This window comes from Scyliorhinus torazame, chromosome 17 (genome assembly GCF_047496885.1).
Source record: "Scyliorhinus torazame isolate Kashiwa2021f chromosome 17, sScyTor2.1, whole genome shotgun sequence".
NCBI classification, from domain to species: domain Eukaryota; kingdom Metazoa; phylum Chordata; class Chondrichthyes; order Carcharhiniformes; family Scyliorhinidae; genus Scyliorhinus; species Scyliorhinus torazame.
Genome location: NC_092723.1, coordinates 2,037,442 through 2,056,568, shown reverse-complemented (window position 1 = coordinate 2,056,568; position 19,127 = coordinate 2,037,442). Strand labels below are relative to the sequence as shown.

At 54.5% G+C, this 19,127-nt stretch overlaps 1 protein-coding gene across 1 annotated transcript in view; it reads left to right on the top strand.

Annotated features, from left to right (window-relative positions):
• The window catches only part of LOC140393624 (MAP kinase-activated protein kinase 2), a 341,054-nt gene that overhangs the window by 292,856 nt on the left and 29,071 nt on the right, over positions 1 to 19,127 (top strand). Inside the window, exons 4-5 of the mRNA XM_072479896.1 lie at positions 226 to 305; positions 12,549 to 12,675. Coding sequence (XP_072335997.1) covers positions 226 to 305; positions 12,549 to 12,675 — 207 coding nt within the window. The remainder of the gene's footprint in view (positions 1 to 225; positions 306 to 12,548; positions 12,676 to 19,127) is intronic.

The window sequence follows — 19,127 nt, the reverse complement described above, 5'->3', positions numbered from 1 at the left end:
GGTAGCTTTTGTTACCATCTCTGAGATTCGATGTTGGCGATTGGGGAGAGGTAACAAGCTGGTTCTAAATGACAAAAGTGCATCCACTGTCAGCAAATATGAAAGTAGAATTGCAGGTCTCAGAAATCCAGCTCCACTTCCTACACTCTCAGCAAACGTTACAAAGTGAACTACAAAGGACAGATTGAAAAGAGAACCAATATTGTGTTTCTGTATCTTCGACAGAGGCCTCCGAAATAATGAAGAGCATTGGAGAAGCAGTGCAGCATCTACATTCAGTGAACATTGCACACCGGGATGTGAAGGTAAGCAAAGGTTTATATTCCGTAAGCATCTGGGGAACAGCAGGCTGAGCAAACACTTGGACAAAGTGAACCATTGGTCTCTGCGAGCCAGCAAGCCCCTGTCTTCACTGTTCCCTATGACAGTTGCAGAATGGGAAGCTCACATCAATTGCCTGTGTGTTCTGGGTGGTGGTGTCTCTGAAACAAAACTGCTTTTGGAACTTTGTAGATGAGTCTCAAATCAGTTCAGTAAAACTTTTGTTTAATTACATTCTGTTAATTCTGGAAAAAACTATTCTTTCAAAATCCTGCAATAAGATCATTGCATTGTAACCTTTCACCCACGTGTTTTTACGTCCATTCTTGATTAACAAGGGGATCAGGGGTTATGGGGAGAAGACAGGAGAATGAGGATGAGACAAATATCAGCCATGATTGAATGGCGGAGCAGACTCGATGGGCCGAGTGGCCTAATTCTGCTCCTGTTCTTTCTTTTAAAAAAAAATTTAGAGTACCCAATTCTTTTTTCCAATTAAGGGGCAATTTAGAATAAAGAACAATACAGCACAGGAACAGGCCCTCTGGCCCTCCAAGCCTGCGCTGATCACGTGTCCTATCTAGACCAACCGCCTGTATCCTTCTATACCCTGTCTGTTCATGGGTCTATCCAGATAAGTCGTAAAGGTCGCTAACGTATCTGCCTCAACCACCTCACTGGGCCGTGCATTCCAGGCCACCACCACCCTCTGTGTAAAAACTTCCCCCGCACATCTCCACTGAACCTTTCCCCCCTCACCTTGAACTTCTGCACCCTTGTAATTGTCATTTCCACCCTGGGAAAACCCTCCCAACTGTTCACCCTTTCTCTACCCCTAATGATTTTATAAACGTCTATCAGGTCACCCCTCAGCCTCCGTCTCTCTAGGAAGAACAATCCGAGTTTATTCAATCTCTCCTCATAGCTAATACCCTCCATACCAGACAACATACTGGTAAACCTTTTCTGTACTCTCTCCAAAGCCTCCACGTCCTTCTGGTAGTGCGGTGACCAGAATTGGACACAGTATTCCAAATATGGCCTAACCAACGTTCTGTATAACTGTAACATAATTTGCGAGCTTTTATATTTGACACCCCATCCTATGAAGACAAGTGTGTCATATGCTTTCTTTACCACCATTTCCACCTGTGCTGCCTCTTTTAAGGATCTGTGGACCTGCTCGCCCAGATCTCTCTGTGCCTCTGTGCTCCTGATGGTTCTGCCATTTAGTTTATAGCTCCCACCTGAATTGGATCTACCAAAATGCATCACCTCACATTTGTTCAGGTTAAATTCTATCTGCCATTTCTCTGCCCAATTTTGCAGCCTATCTATATCCTGTTGTATTCTCTGACAACCTGCATCACTATCCGCAACTCCAGCAATCTTAGTATCATCCGCAAACTTACTAATCAGGCTTGCCAATTATGCGTGGCCAATTCACCTACCCTGCTTGGGTTGTGGGAGCGAGACCCGCGCAAACATGGGGAGAATGTGTGAACTCCACATGGACAGTGACCCAGAGCCGGGATCGAACCTGGGACCTCGGTGCCGTGAGGCTGCAGTGCTAACCACTGTGCCGCCCATGTGCCACCCTTATTCTGCTCCTATGTCTTAAGGTCGATGGACTGTGAGTAAAGTAAGTGTAAAGTCACCATAGCCCCAGGTGACCATCAGCTGTTTTGCCCTTTGAGCAAACTGGTTGATGCGCGATCAATGACCACTAAAGCGAGGTTGTAGTCCAACTGCCGGCTTTCATAAGCTAGATGTTTACCCCAGCAGCTCAGATACAGAATGAAGGCTGCTGGAACGGCACAGGCTCTTATACCCCGCCTGTCAGGGCGGAGCTATTATACACTCTAGCCAATAGCACGCATACAGGTTCTACCAATGGTACTTCAGCCTCTCAGGTACCATAATACCTATAATACCACATTCACCCCCTGTTTAAAAGGAGTCCGGCGGGGGTGGTGGCCAGCAACTACAAAACATAACAACAGGGTATAATTAGTTATGGAGGTACCGTAATACCCCCGTACAGTGTTTAGTAACTATTTACAAGTCTGGTAGCTATGTACGTTTGATGGTTTATATTTACAGATTACAGTTAAAATGATGCAATCAGTCGATCGGGGGCCCTGGTCAGCCTCTGTGATCGTCGGAGCCTCGGTGGTGACTCCGGTGGAGGCTCGGGCGTCTGTGACTCCGGGAGCGTGGCTTCGATCTCCATGGCAGCTTCGTCACCCCTAGACGGCGCTGGTGGGGAAAACGGCTGACCTGGGAAGGGAGCGCCTGCGGGGGGCGTCGGTGGGTGGGGGGGCCTAGACTGGGGCCGCGGAAGGACCGATCCCCCTGTAAGGTGCTGCGGTGGAGGGGAGGGTGGGACTGGTGGCTGGAATGTGCGTGGAGTTCCGGCAGGCAGCAGGTCCCGTAGGGAGACCGTATCTTGTCGGCCGTCGGGGTACGCCACGTAGGCGTACTGGGGGTTAGCATGGAGCAGTTGGACCCTCACGACCAACAGGTCCGACTTGTACGCCCGCACGTGTTTTCGGAACAGGATGGGTCCGGGTGCTGCCAGCCAGGTCGGGAGCAAGGTCCCAGAGGAGGACTTCCTGGGAAGACAAGGAGACGTTCATGAGGTGTCTGATTGGTGGTCGTACAAAGTAGTGACCGGATGGAGTGAAGGGCATCCGGGAGGACTTCTTGCCAGCGGGAGACTGGGAGGTTCCTGAACTGTAGAGCCAGTAGGACGGTCTTCCAGACCGTTCCGTTCTCCCTCTCTACCTACCCGTTACCCCGGGGGTTGTAACTGGTCGTCCTGCTCGAGGCCATGCCCTTGCTGAGCAGGAATTGACGCAGTTCGTCGCTCATAAAGGAGGACCCCCTATCATTATGTATGTAAGTGGGGAACCTGAACAGTGCAAAGATGCTATGGAGGGCCTTGATGATGGTGGAGGCGGTCATGTCGGGGCAGGGGATGGCGAACGGGAACAGTCCTCGTCAATCACGTTCAGGAAGTACGTGTTGCGGTCAGTGGAGGGGAGGGGGGCCTCTGTAGTCCATGCTGAGGCGTTCAAAGCGACGGGAAGCCTTTATCAGGTGCGCTCTCTCTGGCCGGTAGAAGTGCGGTTTGCACTCTGCGCAGATTTGGCAGTCCCTGGTGGCTGTCCTGACCTCCTCGATGGAGTAGGGCAGGTTGCGGGTCTTGACGAAATGGAAAAAGCGAGTGACCCCCGGGTGGCAGAGGTCCTCGTGGAGGGCTCGGAGGCGGTCCACTTGTGCGTTGGCACATGTGCCGCGGGACAGGGCGTCAGGAGGCTCGTTTAGCTTTCCGGGACGATACAAGATCTCGTAGTTGTAGGTGGAGAGTTCGATCCTCCACCGCAAGATCTTGTTGTTTTTTATCTTGCCCAGCTGTGCATTATCGAACATGAAGGCTACCGACCGTTGGTCCGTGAGGAGAGTGAATCTCCTGCCGGCCAGGTAATGCCTCCAATGTCACACAGCTTCTACTATGGCCTGGGCCTCCTTTTCGACTGAGGAGTGGCGGATTTCGGAAGCATGGAGGGTACGGGAGAAGAAGGCCACGGGTCTGCCCGCTTGGTTGAGGTTGGCCGCCAGAGCTACGTCGGACGCATCGCTCTCGACCTGGCAGGGGAGGGACTCATCGATGGCGTGCATCGTGGCCTTTGCAATGTCTGCTTTGATGCGGCTGAAGGCCTGGCGGGCCTCTATCGACAGGGGAAAAACTGTGGATTGGATCAAGGGACGGGCCTTGTCCACGTAGTTGGGGACCCACTGGGCGAAGTAGCTAAAAAACCCTAGGCAGCGTTTTAGGGCCTTGAGGCAGTGAGGGAGGGGGAACTCCATAAGGAGGCGCATACGTTCAGGGTCGGGGCCTATAACTCTATTTCGCACTACGTAGCCGAGAATGGCTCGACGGTCGGTGCTAAACACGCATTTATCCTTATTGTATGTTAGGTTAAGGATTTTAGCGGTCTGGAGAAATTTTCGGAGGTTGGTGTCGTGGTCCTGCTGGTCGTGGCCGCAGATGGTGACATTATCGAGATACGGGAATGTTGCCCGTAAACCGTACCGGTCAACCATTCGGTCCATCTCGCGCTGGAAGACTGAGACCCCGTTAGTGACACCAAAGGGAACCCTTAAGAAGTGGTAGAGCCCCCCGTCTGCCTCGAAGGCAGTGTATTTGCGGTCACTAGTGCGGATGGGGAGCTGGTGGTAGGCGGACTTGAGATCCAACGTGGAGAAGACCTTGTAATGCGCGATCCTGTTTACCAGGTTGGATATGCGGGGGAGGGGGTACGCGTCCAGCTGCGTAAACCTGTTGATGGTCTGACTGTAGTCGATGACCATCCTATGCTTCTCCCCGGTCTTTACCACCACTACTTGAGCTCTCCAGGGGCTGTTACTGGCTTCAATGACCCCCTTCCCTCAGTAACCTTTAGACCTCTGACCTAATAAAGATCCGGTCCTGGGCACTGTAGCATCTGCTCCTGGTGGCGACGGGTTTGCAATCCGGGGTGAGGTTCGCAAACAGGGAAGGCGGGTCGACCTTGAGGGTCGTGAGGCCGCAGACATTAAGGGGAGGGGTATAGGGCCGCCGAATTGGAGGGTCAGACTTTGAAGGTTACACTGGAAGTCTGAACCCAGGAGTGTGGCCGCGCAGAGGTGGGGAAGGACGTAGAGACGGAAATTTTTGAACTCCCTTCCCTGGACTGTGAGGATTGCTACACAAAACCCCTTTATCTCCACTGAATGGCAACCGGAGGCCAGTGAGATTTTTTGATTAACAGGGTGGATGAGGAAGGAGCAGCGCCTTACTGTATCGGGGTGAAGGAAGCTCTCCGTGCTCCCAGAGTCAATTAAGCAAGACGCCTCGCGCCCGTTGATGAAAACGGTCATCGTAGCGGTTTAGAGTATTCGAGGTCGAGACTGACCCAGAGTGACCGAGGCCAATCGCAGTAGTTGGGAATTCTGTTCAGGCAGTGTGTGGTCGGCCGAGCTGGGGTCCTGGGGGTCCATCCAAGATGGCGTCTCCAATAGGTCGCACATGGCTGGGGGTGCACAAAATGGCGGCGCCCATCCCTCAAGCGTGGCGTCCGTGGAACAAGATGGTGGCGCCCGGGGTCCGCACGTGGCCCTGGGATATGGGGGTGGCGGCGACTGCTGGCCACATGGGGTTGGCAGGCCGCCTTGCAGCGCAGGCCTGCGGGTGAACGGGGGAAGTCTCTGGGTCGGCAGCTGTGGGGTTCCACGCTGCCGAGGGGGCTGCCGCGCGGTCGGGAACGTAGGCGCGGGTGTTCCTGGAGGCCACGTCCAGGGAGCCTGCAAGGGCCCGTGCCTCCCTAAAACCCAGGATATCTTTCTCTAGCAGGCGCTGGCGGATTTGTGATGAAAGCATACCTGCCACGAAAGCGTCCCGGACTAAGGGTTCCGTGTGTTCGCTCGCCGAAACTTGCGGGCAGCCGCAGCTTCTTCCCAGCACCAGGAGTGCGCGGTAGAATTTCTCCAATGATTCCCCAGGGGTTTGCCATCTTGTTGCAAGCAGGTGCCGGGCGTAGACCTGGTTTACCGGGTGAATGTAGTGTCCTTTTAGCGGCTCAATTGCTGCATCGAAGTCTTCCGCTTCCTCGATGAGGGTGTAGGTCTCCGGGCTCACCCTTGAGTGCAGGACGTGCAGTTTCTGCTCTCCCGTGGGTGCGTTTTCTGCCGTCCCGAGATACCCTTTAAAACACGCCAGCCAGTGCTTAAAGATTGCCGCTGAGTTCGCCGCGTGGGGGCTGAGTTGCAGACACTCTGGCTTGATTCGGAGCTCCATCCTTTCTTCTTAAAAAACTAGCTTATTAAATTGATGCACGATCAATGACCACGAAAGCGAGGTTGTCGTCCAACTGCCGGCTTTCATAAGCTAGATGTTTCCCCCAGCAGCTCAGATACAGAATGAAGGCTGCTGGGGCGGCACAGGCTCTTATACCCCGCCTACCAGGGCGGAGCTATTCTACACTCTAGCCAATAGTAAGCATATCGGTTATACCAATGGTACTTCAGCCTCTCAGGTACCGTAATACCTATAATACCACACTGGTCAAAGGGCAAAGAGCAAACTGGAGCTGACTGGTGGTGATTTAACCTGAGGGTCACCACACCTCAGGCGAGGGGGCAAGGTTCAGAAGGCGGGGCCTTCATGAAGTTTAACATTCTGATTCGATAATTCAGTCATCTGGGGCGGGATTCTCCGACCCCCTATCGGGTCGGAGAATCGCTGGGGGGCTGCGTAAATCCCGCCTCCGCCACCCACCGAATTCTCCAAAGGGTGAAAAGTCGTTCAGGTGTCAATCGCGCCGCCCGCCTGGGGGAATATCCGGGGCTGCCCATATTCTCCCGGCCGGATGGGCCGAGGTCACGGCCTGGGGGGTGGCCGCAGGAGAGGTGATGGCGTGGCCGCAGTCTGTCTGTGGGGGAGAGATGTGTGTGGGTGTGTGTGCGGCTGGGGGGGGGGGGCGCGAGGAGGGTGCTTCGGGGGGGTGCCGGGGAAGAGGGTGGGTGAGTGCCGGGGAAGGGGTGGGTGAGTGCCGGGGACGGGGGGGGACGGGGGGGGTGAGTGCCGGGGACGGGGTGGACGGGGGGGGGGTGAGTGCCGGGGACAGGGTGGACGGGGGGGGGTGAGTGCCAGGGACGGGGGGGGGTGAGTGCCGGGAACGGGGTGGACGGGGGGGGTGAGTGCCGGGGACGGGGTGGACGGGGGGGGGTGAGTGCCGGGGACGGGGTGGACGGGGGGGGGTGAGTGCCGGGGACGGGGTGGACGGGGGGGGGGTGAGTGCCGGGGACGGGGGGGGACGGGGGGTGAGTGCCGGGGACGGGGTGGACGGGGGGGGTGAGTGCCGGGGACAGGAGGGACCGGGGGGTGAGTGCCGGGGACAGGAGGGACCGGGGGGGTGAGTGCCGGGGACGGGGTGGACGGGGGGGGTGAGTGCCGGGGACAGGAGGGACCGGGGGGTGAGTGCCGGGGACAGGAGGGACCGGGGGGTGAGTGCCGGGGACAGGAGGGACCGGGGGGGGGTGAGTGCCGGGACGGGGGGGTGAGTGGCGGAGACGGGAGGGACGGGGGGGGTTAGTGCCGGGGACGGGACGGGGGGGGGGTGTTGTGAGTGCTGGGGGGGGGGGGGGCAAGGGAGTTTGTCCGCCTGGCCAGGTGCCATCCTCCAACAGTCGCGCCCATGCGGTCCATACCACCTGGCTGGGGGGGAGGGGGGTTCGGGCAATAAAGACATGTCGTTATGTTTTCTGATCAGCCGGCAATGTTGGCCGCCATGGCGGCAGCCGTTATTCTCCGTGTTGCCCTGGAGGAGGAGCGTGCCAGAGAGGCGGCGCAGCTACTGCAGAGGGGCGGGCGGCAGCCGCCCAGGCTGGAGGGACACCCGCCCGACAGGACGAGGAGGAGGAGGAGCCGGGGGAGCACGTAGTGGAGGAGGAACACGAGGAGGGGGAGGAGGACGTCGCGGCGCCACGGCAACGGAGGCACCCGAGGAGGCCCCATGTGTACCGGCCCCGGTTGTCGTACCAGGACCTCACGGACCGGGAATGCAAGAGACTCCGGATGAGCCGGGAAACCGTGGCACACATCTGCCACCTCCTGGCACACCTGGCACCGCGTGACACTGGGGGGGACACCCTCTCCCCGTGTCCGTCAAGGTTACGGTTGCCCTGAACTTTTATGCCACGGGGTCATTCCAGACGCCAGGTGGGGACCTGTCCAGTATCTCGCAGACATCGGTGCACCGGTGCATCCGGGCAGTGACAGACGCCCTATATGCCATGGCGCACCGCTACATCCGCTTCCCTGTGGACTGGGCCAGCCAGGATTCCCGGGCCGAGGGCTTCCCTGCCGTGGCCGGGTTCCCCATGGTCCAGGGCGCGATCGATGGGATGCACGTCGCCGTGCGGCCACCTGCAGATAACAGGACCGTGTTCACCAATAGGAAGGAGACCTATTCCATGAACATCCAGGTGGTCTGCGACCACCGCATGATTATCCTGCACGTCTGCGCCCGGTACCCGGGAAGTGTACATGACTCATACGTGTTGTCACAGTCTTACGTCCCCGGCATGGACGAGGGATGTCACCCCCGGCTGAGGAGCTTGTTGCTGGGCGACCCGTTGCGGTCGTGGCTGATGACGCCTATACGGAGGCCACAGAATGACACGGAGAACCGCTACAATGATGCCCATGCAGCGACAAGGGGAGTGATTGAGAGGTGCTTTGGCGTGCTCAAAATGCGTTTCAGGTGCCTGGACCTCTCGGGCCGCCCTCCAGTATCGGTCAGATAGGGTCGGCCGCATCATTGTGGTGTGCTGCGTCCTGCACAGCATAGCCCAGCAGAGGGGCGATGTGCTGCAGGCAGAGGAGGGCAGAGTGGAGGAGCAGCAGGAAGAGGCGCAGTCCTCCCCAGATGAGGGGGATGGGGGCAATGGTCAGGGCAGACGGGCTAGACACAGGCGGGTGGCTGTCCACCGTTACCGGCTGGGCCAGCGGGCACGGGACAGGCTGATAGCCGCCCGCTTCACTGACTAGGGGGCATGGGAATCGGGTAGTATGGCCACATACCGCACACCATGGCAACACCCGAACATCCTCACCCCCCCCCCCCCACCCATCCACCCACCCAGCACCCTCACCCCCCTCCCCAACCACACCCACCCCACCCGCATGCACACACCCCCCCCCATTGCCGATCCACCTGCGGCACAACGGCCGGGCTCACACAGTTGCCGGTGGACGCGTGTCTATTGCAGGCCATGGAGGATGATGACAACCCGCCCTGCGATGAGCTCCTGGCTCCACATCGTTGGACTATGTCTGACCCATGGCCACAGTACCACCATCCACCCGGACCATCCCTGCATGCGGCTGTGACACTGCAGCGCACGGTCCCGAGGGGGGATGGTGAGGGCGGCCCAGGGGGAAGAGGGCAGACTCACCTGGGGCCGACATAAAGCTTCCCCTCACACACTGGCGCTCAACCCCCACACGCTTCGGACAGAGCACAAAGGCAGCTTCTGTCAGCGTTAAAGTGATTTTAATAACAAACAGTGCATACACGTGCACTAGCCCCTAAAACTCATCTGTACCCTGCACCCGTGCCAACTTACTCAGTGTCTAGTTGTTTGGCCTTACAGGCCCTTTGACTACGTCTAGGTGGTTCCCCAGACGGTACAGCAGAACTGGAGGTGGACTCCTGTGATTCCTGCTCTCTGACTCGGGATCCCTTTGGCGGCCGTTTCCTGGGGCGTCCTGGCCTAGATGGGCCAGGCTGCGGCCCGGGCGACTGGGATGGCGAGCTGCCAGCATGTCCTGCCCGTTGCCCACCCGATGCACCTGGGACGGAAGGGGGGGAGTCCGAGGTGCTGCAGTGTTCCTGGACCTCCCCTGCAGGGGAACCAGGGATGGGCGCCAGCAACTCCTCCTCCCTCAGGGTGCCCAATGGCTCTCAGGCCTCTACATGGGTCAGGGTGCGAACGGACCGGCCATCCGACGCCCCTCGGACACCTGGTGCTGCCACTCCTGGAGGCCCGTGCTGGTATCGACAGGGGTCTGCAGGTTTGCAGCCATGGAGCCCAGGGGGCTGGCAAACCCTGTCTGTGACTGTGCGACGCCGGCTCGCACATGGGCAATGGCGCCGATGCCCTCAGCGATGGCCTGCTGAGACTGGGCCATGGCCTGCAGAGATTGGGCTATGGACTGCTGAGAGTGGGCCATGGCCTTCAGAGTCTGTGCCACGGAGTTGAGCCCCTCTGCCATCTGCCGCTGGCACTGGCTCATGGCCTCCTGTGAGAGGGCAGCCATGTCCTGGGCCACAGACGCCGCCTGCACGGAAGGCCCCAGGCCTCGCAAACCGTTCCCCATGGCTGACACCGTCGCACCCATTGCCTCCACCGCGGACGCCACCCGTGCGGTGTCGGCCTGGGTGGCACGCATGACCGGCACCACTCCCAGCTCCTGGATGCGGGTGGACTCCTCGACCTGCGACTGCAGCCGCCGCAAGCTGGCCGTCACCCTCTTCGCTCGTCTCAGGTTCGGTGGTTGCGTCAGGGCTATGGGTGGGTTTGGTTACTCCAGGAACCCGGGATCCATCTGGGCGGCAGATGTTCGCTTGCGCCAGGATGCCCTCCGACCGCCCGGCCCCTCTGCTGCTCCTACCTCCACCTGCTGTACCTGTACGGCCGTGTTGTGCGCACCAGTGAGTGCACCAGACGCCTCATCACTAAAGTGCCCAACCGAGGTGAGTGTCTCTGCGATGGTGGAGGGTGTTGGAGATAGCAGTGGCGTTGTGTCGTGCGCATCGTCCGACTCTGAGTCCATGGTATTTTGGGGTGGCGGTTCCACTCTGTGTCACTGTCCGGTATTTCGATTTCCTGGGTAGGGGTGTCCTGGGTAGGGGTGTCCTGGGTAGGGGTCTCATGGATAGGGGTCTCCTGGGTAGGGGTGTCCTGGGTAGGGGTGTCCTGGGTAGGGGTGTCCTGGGTAGGGGTGTCCTGGGTAGGGCTGTCCTGGGTAGGGGTGTCCTGGGTAGGGGTGTCCTGTGTAGGGGTGTCCTGTGTAGGGGTGTCCTGGGTAGGGGTGTCCTGGGTAGGGGTGTCCTGGGTAGGGGTGTCCTGGGTAGGGGCGTCCTGTGTAGGGGTTGTCCTGGGTAGGGCTGTACTGGGTAGGGGTGTCCTGGGTAGGGCTGTACTGGGTAGGGATGTCCTGGGTAGGGGTGTCCTGTGTTGGGATGTCCTGGGTAGGGGTGTCCTGGGTAGGGCTGTCCTGGGTAGGGCTGTCCTGGGTAGGGGTGTCCTGGGTAGGGGTGTCCTGTGTAGGGGTGTCCTGGGTAGGGGTGTCCTGGATAGGGGTCTCCTGGGTAGGGGTGTCCTGGGTAGGGCTGTCCTGGGTAGGGGTGTCCTGGGTAGGGCTGTCCTGGGTAGGGGTGTTGTGGGTAGGGGTCTCCTGGGTAGGGGTGTCCTGGGTAGGGGTGTCCTGGGTAGGGCTGTCCTGGGTAGGGCTGTCCTGGGTAGGGGTGTCCTGGATAGGGGTCTCCTGGGTAGGGGTGTCCTGGGTAGGGCTGTCCTGGGTAGGGGTGTCCTGGGTAGGGCTGTCCTGGGTAGGGGTGTCCTGGGTAGGGCTGTCCTGGGTAGGGGTGTCCTGGATAGGGGTCTCCTGGGTAGGGGTGTCCTGGGTAGGGCTGTCCTGGGTAGGGGTGTCTTGTGTAGGAGTGTCCTGGGTAGGAGTGTCCTGGGTAGGAGTGTCCTGGGTAGGGCTGTCCTGGGTAGGGGTGTCCTGGGTAGTGATGTCCTGTGTAGGGGAGTCCTGGGTAGGGGCATCCTGGGTAGGGGTGTCCTGGGTAGGGGTGTCCTGGGTAGTGATGTCCTGGGTAGGAGTGTCCTGGGTAGGGGAGTCCTGGGTAGTGATGTCCTGTGTAGGGGAGTCCTGGGTAGGGGTGTCCTGGGTAGGGGTGTCCTGGGTAGGGGTGTCCTGGGTAGGGGTGTCCTGGGTAGGGGCATCCTGGGTAGGGGTGTCCTGGGTAGTGGTGTCCTGTGTAGGAGTGTCCTGGGTAGGGGTGTCCTGGGTAGGAGTGTCCTGGGTAGGGGAGTCCTGGGTAGGGGAGTCCTGGGTAGGGGTGTCCTGGGTAGGGGTGTCCTGGGTAGGGGAGTCCTGGGTAGTGGTTTTGTGGCTCGGCTGAGGTGAGGAAGGAGCAGTGCTACGAAAGCTGGTGTTGTAAGACTTCTTACTGTGCTCACCCCAGTCCAACACCGGCATCTCCACAGATTGGATGAAGTATTACATATTCCGTGATTATATGCTGCTGTAACTGCTCCATTCCATTCCAACCACAATGGTACAGTTCTTTTGAATAACTTTGAAAGTCCATCCCTGGGAAGGGGTCTGATGTTTGACATCGCTGACTTCCCTGGGCATTCACTTTGCTGCAGGTGAAAGTGATTTTCTCTTTCTACCATCTTCATGTTAGCAATGTTTCTGAATGGACCCTCCAGTTGTGCAAAATCTTTGTGTGTAAACTTCTCACCAGCTTTATTAAACATTTATTTAAACCATGTTAAATGTGGTAACTCTGAATGAGGCACTTTGAAGTTTAAAGATGAACAGGTTGCTTTTTGCAGTGTTTCTCTCGAAAGGAAAATTAAAAGTTCTTGTATTTCTTCTGCAGCCAGAAAATTTGTTGTACACCTCCAAAAGACCCAATGCTATTCTCAAACTAACAGATTTTGGCTTTGCCAAAGAAACCACCAGCTATAATTCATTAGCCACCCCTTGCTACACACCATATTATGTGGGTAAGTTGCTACGACTGCCTTTACCAGGCATAACCTTATAATCATTCTCATTGAAACTACTTTGCAACATAACCTCTTTTTAGAATGAAGTTTTGAAAGTTTTGCTCCAGTTAGTCATTCAGTCGTCTCTCGATCAGGCAAAACTTAATGTAGAATCATGATGTGGCAGTTTCTTAATTGGGTGGCACGGTACACAGTAGTTAGCACTGCTGCTTCACGGCTCCAGGGACCCGGGTTCGATTCCCAGCTTGGGTCACTTTCTGTGTGGAGCCTGCATGTTCTCCCCGTGTCTGCGTGGGTTTCCTCCGGGTGCTCCGGTTTCCTCCCACAAGTCCCGAAAGACGTGCTGTTAGGTAATTTGACATTCTGAATTCTCCCTCTGTGTACCCGAACATGCGCCGGAATGTGGCGGCTAGGGGCTTTTCACAGTAACTTCATTGCAGTGTCAATGTAAGCCCACTGTGACACTAATAAGATGATTATTATTATAATGAAAGTTTGCTGTTTCACACCAGATAAATAATATTAATGTCTTTTGGTTGTTTCATGCACCAACCTGGACCTTTTGGTTTTGTTCCACTCCAACACAAACAGGGCACTTTGCAAGTGTTTAGGAATACAGAACACAATGTCTAAGTTTTGGTACTAATTGAGGCTTGGGGTGGAATTGGTGACAAAATGTACGCTACTTTACTGCTGGTATGTTAAAGGTGTAATTTTGAACCTCTCGAGGTTGGTATTATTTCTCGCGCATTGAAAGCCCATTAAGTGGGAGTTAAACTTTTCTCCAATCAACTCTGAAATGTTCCTCACAACTTTACTCAGGGCACTTCCTCTGAGGTCTGATGCTTTGCAAATAATTCAGAACCGAGGCAAGTGATGAGAGGTTTAAACTAAGAGGGAGGGCCTGCTGGGAAAATAAAACCAGCCAAGAACATCTACTAATGAAAAGAGTGTCAAATAGGGGTTAAAAACACAAAGCTAACAATGATTAAAATACAAGTATGTCTGGATATAAAATGAGAGAAGCGGAAGCAATTATTGTGCAGGAAGGTGTAAGCTTCATAGCAACAAAAACCTGTCAGACAACTGGGCAAAGAATAGAAAATCGGTAAATATGGATTGAACATTCTGGGGCGGTTGGGGATAGCAGGGGTAAGAGAGTAGGCAAAGTGGCAGTATTGGTAAGAGAGAATAACATGGAGAAGGTTGATGTCGGGAAGGGAGGAGTACAGAGTCCACACAGTCAGAGGTCATGACCCAAAGGGCTTGTTACATTAATAGAAGGTGTGTTGCAATCCTCCAAATTGTGTCAAGAAAACGGAAGAGGAAATCGTCAGTAACAAAATTAGTTCGAGACTTTAGGGTGGAAAAGGCAAAAGGGAGGGGGGGAATGGGATGGAACAGGATTAAAGGCAAGAGATTTCAAGAGGGACTTCTTTACAATGACAGTGGTGATGTGCAATTCACTTCTAGGGTTAGTGGTTGAAGCAGAATTCACCTCAATGTTCAATATTAGGTTGATGTATAGAAGCTGTTATACCACCCTGAGCTAGTGCACAGTCAATCCCAGCCTCACAGGCCCCAGAGTCATAACACATGTGAATTAACCAATAATTCTTATAAAAATACCCAAAGTCTTTGGGTTGATTTAATTACCAGTAATCAGGTTTGTATGTTTAAACACAATTACTGTTCATTTATAACGAGAACTATAATGAACTACGCAACAAATACAGTTGGATAAATATTAATAAGTACCTAACTCCTACTTTAATGTGCCTCCCCATCCTCTACCCACACGCCCAAGACACACAAACACAGAGGGGTAGAAAAGGGGGGAAATCATAAGTGAAAGAGAAAAAAATCTTGACCTCAGATGATGGTTCTCAGTGGTTTCTTCACAGGAAGCTTCGAGGCTCTGTTTTGCAGCCTATACTCACAACTTTCTCGGAGAGGTAGTGTCCCTGCTTCATCAAACCTTGCTTTTAGTTCGTGGTCTGTCTTTGGGCCTGTGTAAGTTCAGGAATTAAACACCCACAGGCTTATTGGAGAGAGAGTTAGCTGGTTCATTTCTGAGAGAGTTAGCAGGTCTGGATTCAGCCTGCACAGCCTTTAATGCTTCTCCTGTAGATAGATTCATCCAGGGTCTCTGCCAGTTCAGAAACACATCCTTTCTGGAGAAAAATGGAGAGGGGAGAGAGAGAGTGGGTCTTCTCTCTAATCTGCCATGAGTCAAATTGAAACCAAACTGGTAAGAGTTTAGAGTCTGTTATTAAAGATGAGCTCGCGAGGCACTTGGAAGTGCATGGTAAAATAGGACTGAGTCAGCACGGCTTCGTCAAGGGGAGGTCATGTCTGATGAATCTGTTAGAGTTCTGTGAAAGGAGATAACAAGGGGGTTAGACAAAGGAGAACCAGTAGGCATGATCTATTAAGATTTCCAGAAGGCCTTTGACAAGGTGCCGCAGACGAGATTGTTAAATAAGTTAAGAGCCCGTGGTGTTAAGGGTAAGATCCTGGCGTGGATAGAGGATTGTCTGATTGGCAGAAGGCAGAGAGTGGGGAAAAAGGGGTCTTTTTCAGGATGGCAGCCGGTGACTAGTGGTGTGCCTCAGGGGTCTGTGCTGGGACCACAACTTTTCACAATATACATTAATGTTGCTAAGTTTGCAGATGATACAAAGATATGCAGAGGGACAGGTAGTATTGAGGAAGCAGGGAGGCTGCAGAAGGATTTGGACAAGCTAGGAGAGTGGGCAATGAAGTGGCAGATGGAATACAATGTGGAAAAGTGTGTGGTTATGCACTTCAGAAGGAGGAATGGAGGCATAGACAATTTTCGAAATGGGAAAGGGCTACTGGTTTAAAGGCCCTCTAAACATCACTCCTCATCCCCCAAACACATTTTTCCTGCCCCCATTATTCCTCTTCCCCTCCATGATGCCCCCTCAGATGATCCAGCGGTATCAATAAACCTGTAGCTTTTGGAGCTCAGCCAAGCATTCATAATAACTACGGTTATCAGTAAATTAGCTTGTGACCGAAAGCCTGATCCTGGAAGAACAGAATGAGTCTTTTCCATTTTAAAACAGATTTCCTGTCACAGCTATCTGCACATTTACACTCAAGTACCGGATATGGCCGTAGGGTTCACTAACACACAAGAGGACCTTTAAACACACTGGCACTGCCAGCCAGGCACCCTGGCAGGGTCACCTGGATGCCAGTCTGCAACTGCCAAGGTGTCCAGGTTGCACTGCCAGCTGGCAGGACCACTGCCAGGGCACCAGGTTGGCACTGCCAATGTGCTACGCTGGCATTTTCCACACGATGGGGATCGAGGCAGTGTGCCCTGTGCGGGTGTTGGGGTGCTGGGGGACCCGGCGACCCCTCATAGTGAGTTGGGGCTTGCGGGCGGGCGGGGGGTGTTGGGGGGTCACATTAGGAGCTCCACAGAGTGGGGGCAACATTTAAAAATGGCATCTGGCAAGCGGATCTCCTCAGTGTACAAAACGGGGCTAAGTATTGCCTTGGCCGCGCATTCCCCGTGGAGGCCTCCTATCTAACGAGATTTGATAGCGTCTGGGCACTGTGAGCGGCAGGAAACGCTGCAAAATGCACTCGCTGAAAGGGACTTTGTTCCCATTTAATTAAATCGAGCTGGGAGCTGGGCTGCCATTTCCCAGAACTAAGACAGGTCTTCAAACCTGCCGTCCCCGCTGTATTCCCACTCCTCCCGTATGCCATTGTGGCTCAAACACTGCACTGCAAACCTGCTGGAAAAAACAAACATTCCTGACAAAGTCTATCACTAGCCGGGTGTGTGATTCAGGAGTCGCAATAGTGACCAACCTGTGCTTTTCCGTCCTTACATGAAAATCTGGAGCTTGGTCTTCACTTTTGTACTTTCCAGTCCGTTGGAATTTTGACGGCCTCCATCAGAACTCCTCTGAGTATCAGGGGCGGGATTCACCGACTCCCCGCCGGGTCGGAGAATCGGCGGGGGCTGGCGTGAATCCCGCCATTGCCGGTTGCCGAATTCTCCGGCACCGGATGTTCGGCGGGGGCGGGAATCGCGCCGCGCCGGTGATTCTCTGGCCCGCGATGTGCTGAAGTCCCGCTGCTGGAATGCCAGTCCCGCCGGCGAGAAGCAAACCACCTCTCTTCTCGGCGGGACAAGGCGGCGCGGGCGGGCTCCGGGGTCCTGGGGGGGGGGGTGGCGATTTGGCCCCAGGGGGTGCCCCACGGTGGCCTGGCCCGCGATCAGAGCCCACCGATCCGCGGGCGGGCCTGTGCCGTGGGGGCACTCTTTTCCCTCCGTCTCGGCCACAGTCTTCACCATGGCCGACGCCTAAGAGACACCCCCCCCCCACGCATCGCGGGAATGACATCAGCAGCCGCTGACGCTCCCGCGCATGTGCGGACTTCCGCCGCCCGGTGAAGTCCTTTCGGCCCTGGCTGACGTGGCGCCAAAGGCCTTTCCCGCTGGTCGGCGGTGCACCAACCACTCCGGCGCGGGGCTAGCCCCTCACGTTGAGGGCTTGGCCCTCTCCGCACCTTTGGGGTGGCCTGCGCCGGAGTGGTTCCCGCCACTCCATCCCGCCGGGACCCCCCGCCCTGCCGGTTAGGGGAGAATCCCGCCCAGGTCTTTAAAGAAAAAAGCCGCAAACTGTTCAGTCCTTCCTGACAACTGGGATTTCTCAATGCTGCAGTAGTCCGAATTTGTATTTGGACTTCTCCAGTGCTTCTGTTAGTTTTATTGTGCAGAGACCAGAATTGTTCACCGAAGTGAAAGGAAAAAATAATAGACCTGCATTTCCTGCACTCAGAGCTGCAGGATGCATTTTACAGCCAATTAGGTACTTTTAAAATGTGGTCACTTTTGTAACGTGGCCCCCAGTTTGTTACATAGCAGGTTTACACAAACAGAAATGTTACAACGAGCAGGGAATCTGTTTTTGTGATATTGATTAAGGATAAATATTAGCCAGAACACTGCGGATATCTCTCCTGCTCCTCTTTGACTCAATGTCACGGCCTGTGTCTGAGGGAAGAGACAGGGCCTCAGCCACGTGTCTCCTCCAAACTGCAACCTGATATAACTTCACTACTTTTGAATTCTGTGCCCCTAGAAATAAGTCCCTTGAACTTTTAAAAGTGTTCCATAAAAGCTGACAACTGATACAAACCTTTGATTGACACCATCTCACGGTTTTACTTGCATGGCCTCTAGTATCAGAAAATGTCTTGAATTGCCCAATGCTGTTGTGTGGGACAGCTGTGGTTATTCAACAGGCAGCCTTTTAATATACATCCCTGTGTGTGTTTTTAAATGAATAGTTTTGATATTATTGGGTAATAATCCATCGCCTCTGATAAGACACGTAAGCTTCCACTGCTGGACGAATACCACCAGAATGTCTGTGTGACATTGCTTTGTGTTGGGGAGAAACACCTTGGGAGTTTCTTTGTGTTGCCTTCGGGGGAAAAATTATTCCTCTTACTTTGGGCGGCACGTTGGTTAGCACTGCTGCCTCACAGCGCCAGGGGCCCGGGTTCGATTCCAGCCTTGGGTGACTGTCTGTGTGGAGTTTACACGTTCTCCCCGTGTCTGCGTGGGTTTCCTCCGGGTGCTCCGGTTTCCTCCCACAGTCCAAAGATGTGCAGGTTAGGTGGGTTATGGGGATAGGGGAGTGGGCCTGGGTTAGGTGCTCTTTCAGAGGGTCGCTGCAGATCGATGGACCAAAGAGTCTCCTACATTGTACGGATTCTATGTCTGCATCTCCATATTTCATTCAGTATAATTTTCTTAGCTTTTTAAAAAAAAAACAGCATTTATTTTTTCTGAATCCTGTCATGACCCGAGTCCCCAGTAATGTTTGATACGAGGTTCACGGTCAGTAGTCAATGAGAGTAACATCAGTGAGTCAATAACGCAGTTGGGAAAGTGATACTGTGCTAGTTTCTCTTGACTGATTTGGTGTCACAGGATATATTTTTGGAAATTATTTTGTTATGCAATGACTACAAATTAAAGACACTGAGAGGAAAGGCGTTTCTAAAGGGGAAATAGGTTATTTCAATTTGTCTTTCTGGCTTCAGAGAAATGAGGGTGGGTCCGTTTTGGGTGCATTTGTTTCAAAGATTCTATAGTTCACCCAGAGAAGCAGGTGACTCACATAACAATCCATCACCCAACTGCCATTCATTTATTTCCCGAGGAATTGAATGGGAAAGTATCCAGTCAGTGCTTTTAGATTTTTGCTTTTTGGATGATCCAAGGCCAGATATTCAGAATCCAACTGTTTAATTTCAAAGACGAGCTCTTGTACTTTTCTTTTTTCTCTTACCATAATGGTACATCGAGTGGACTGTGGGTAGGACATTTTGAGGACATTTGGTTTCCTTTAAACGTTGACATGTTGCTAGACAATCTGATTGTTGCACGA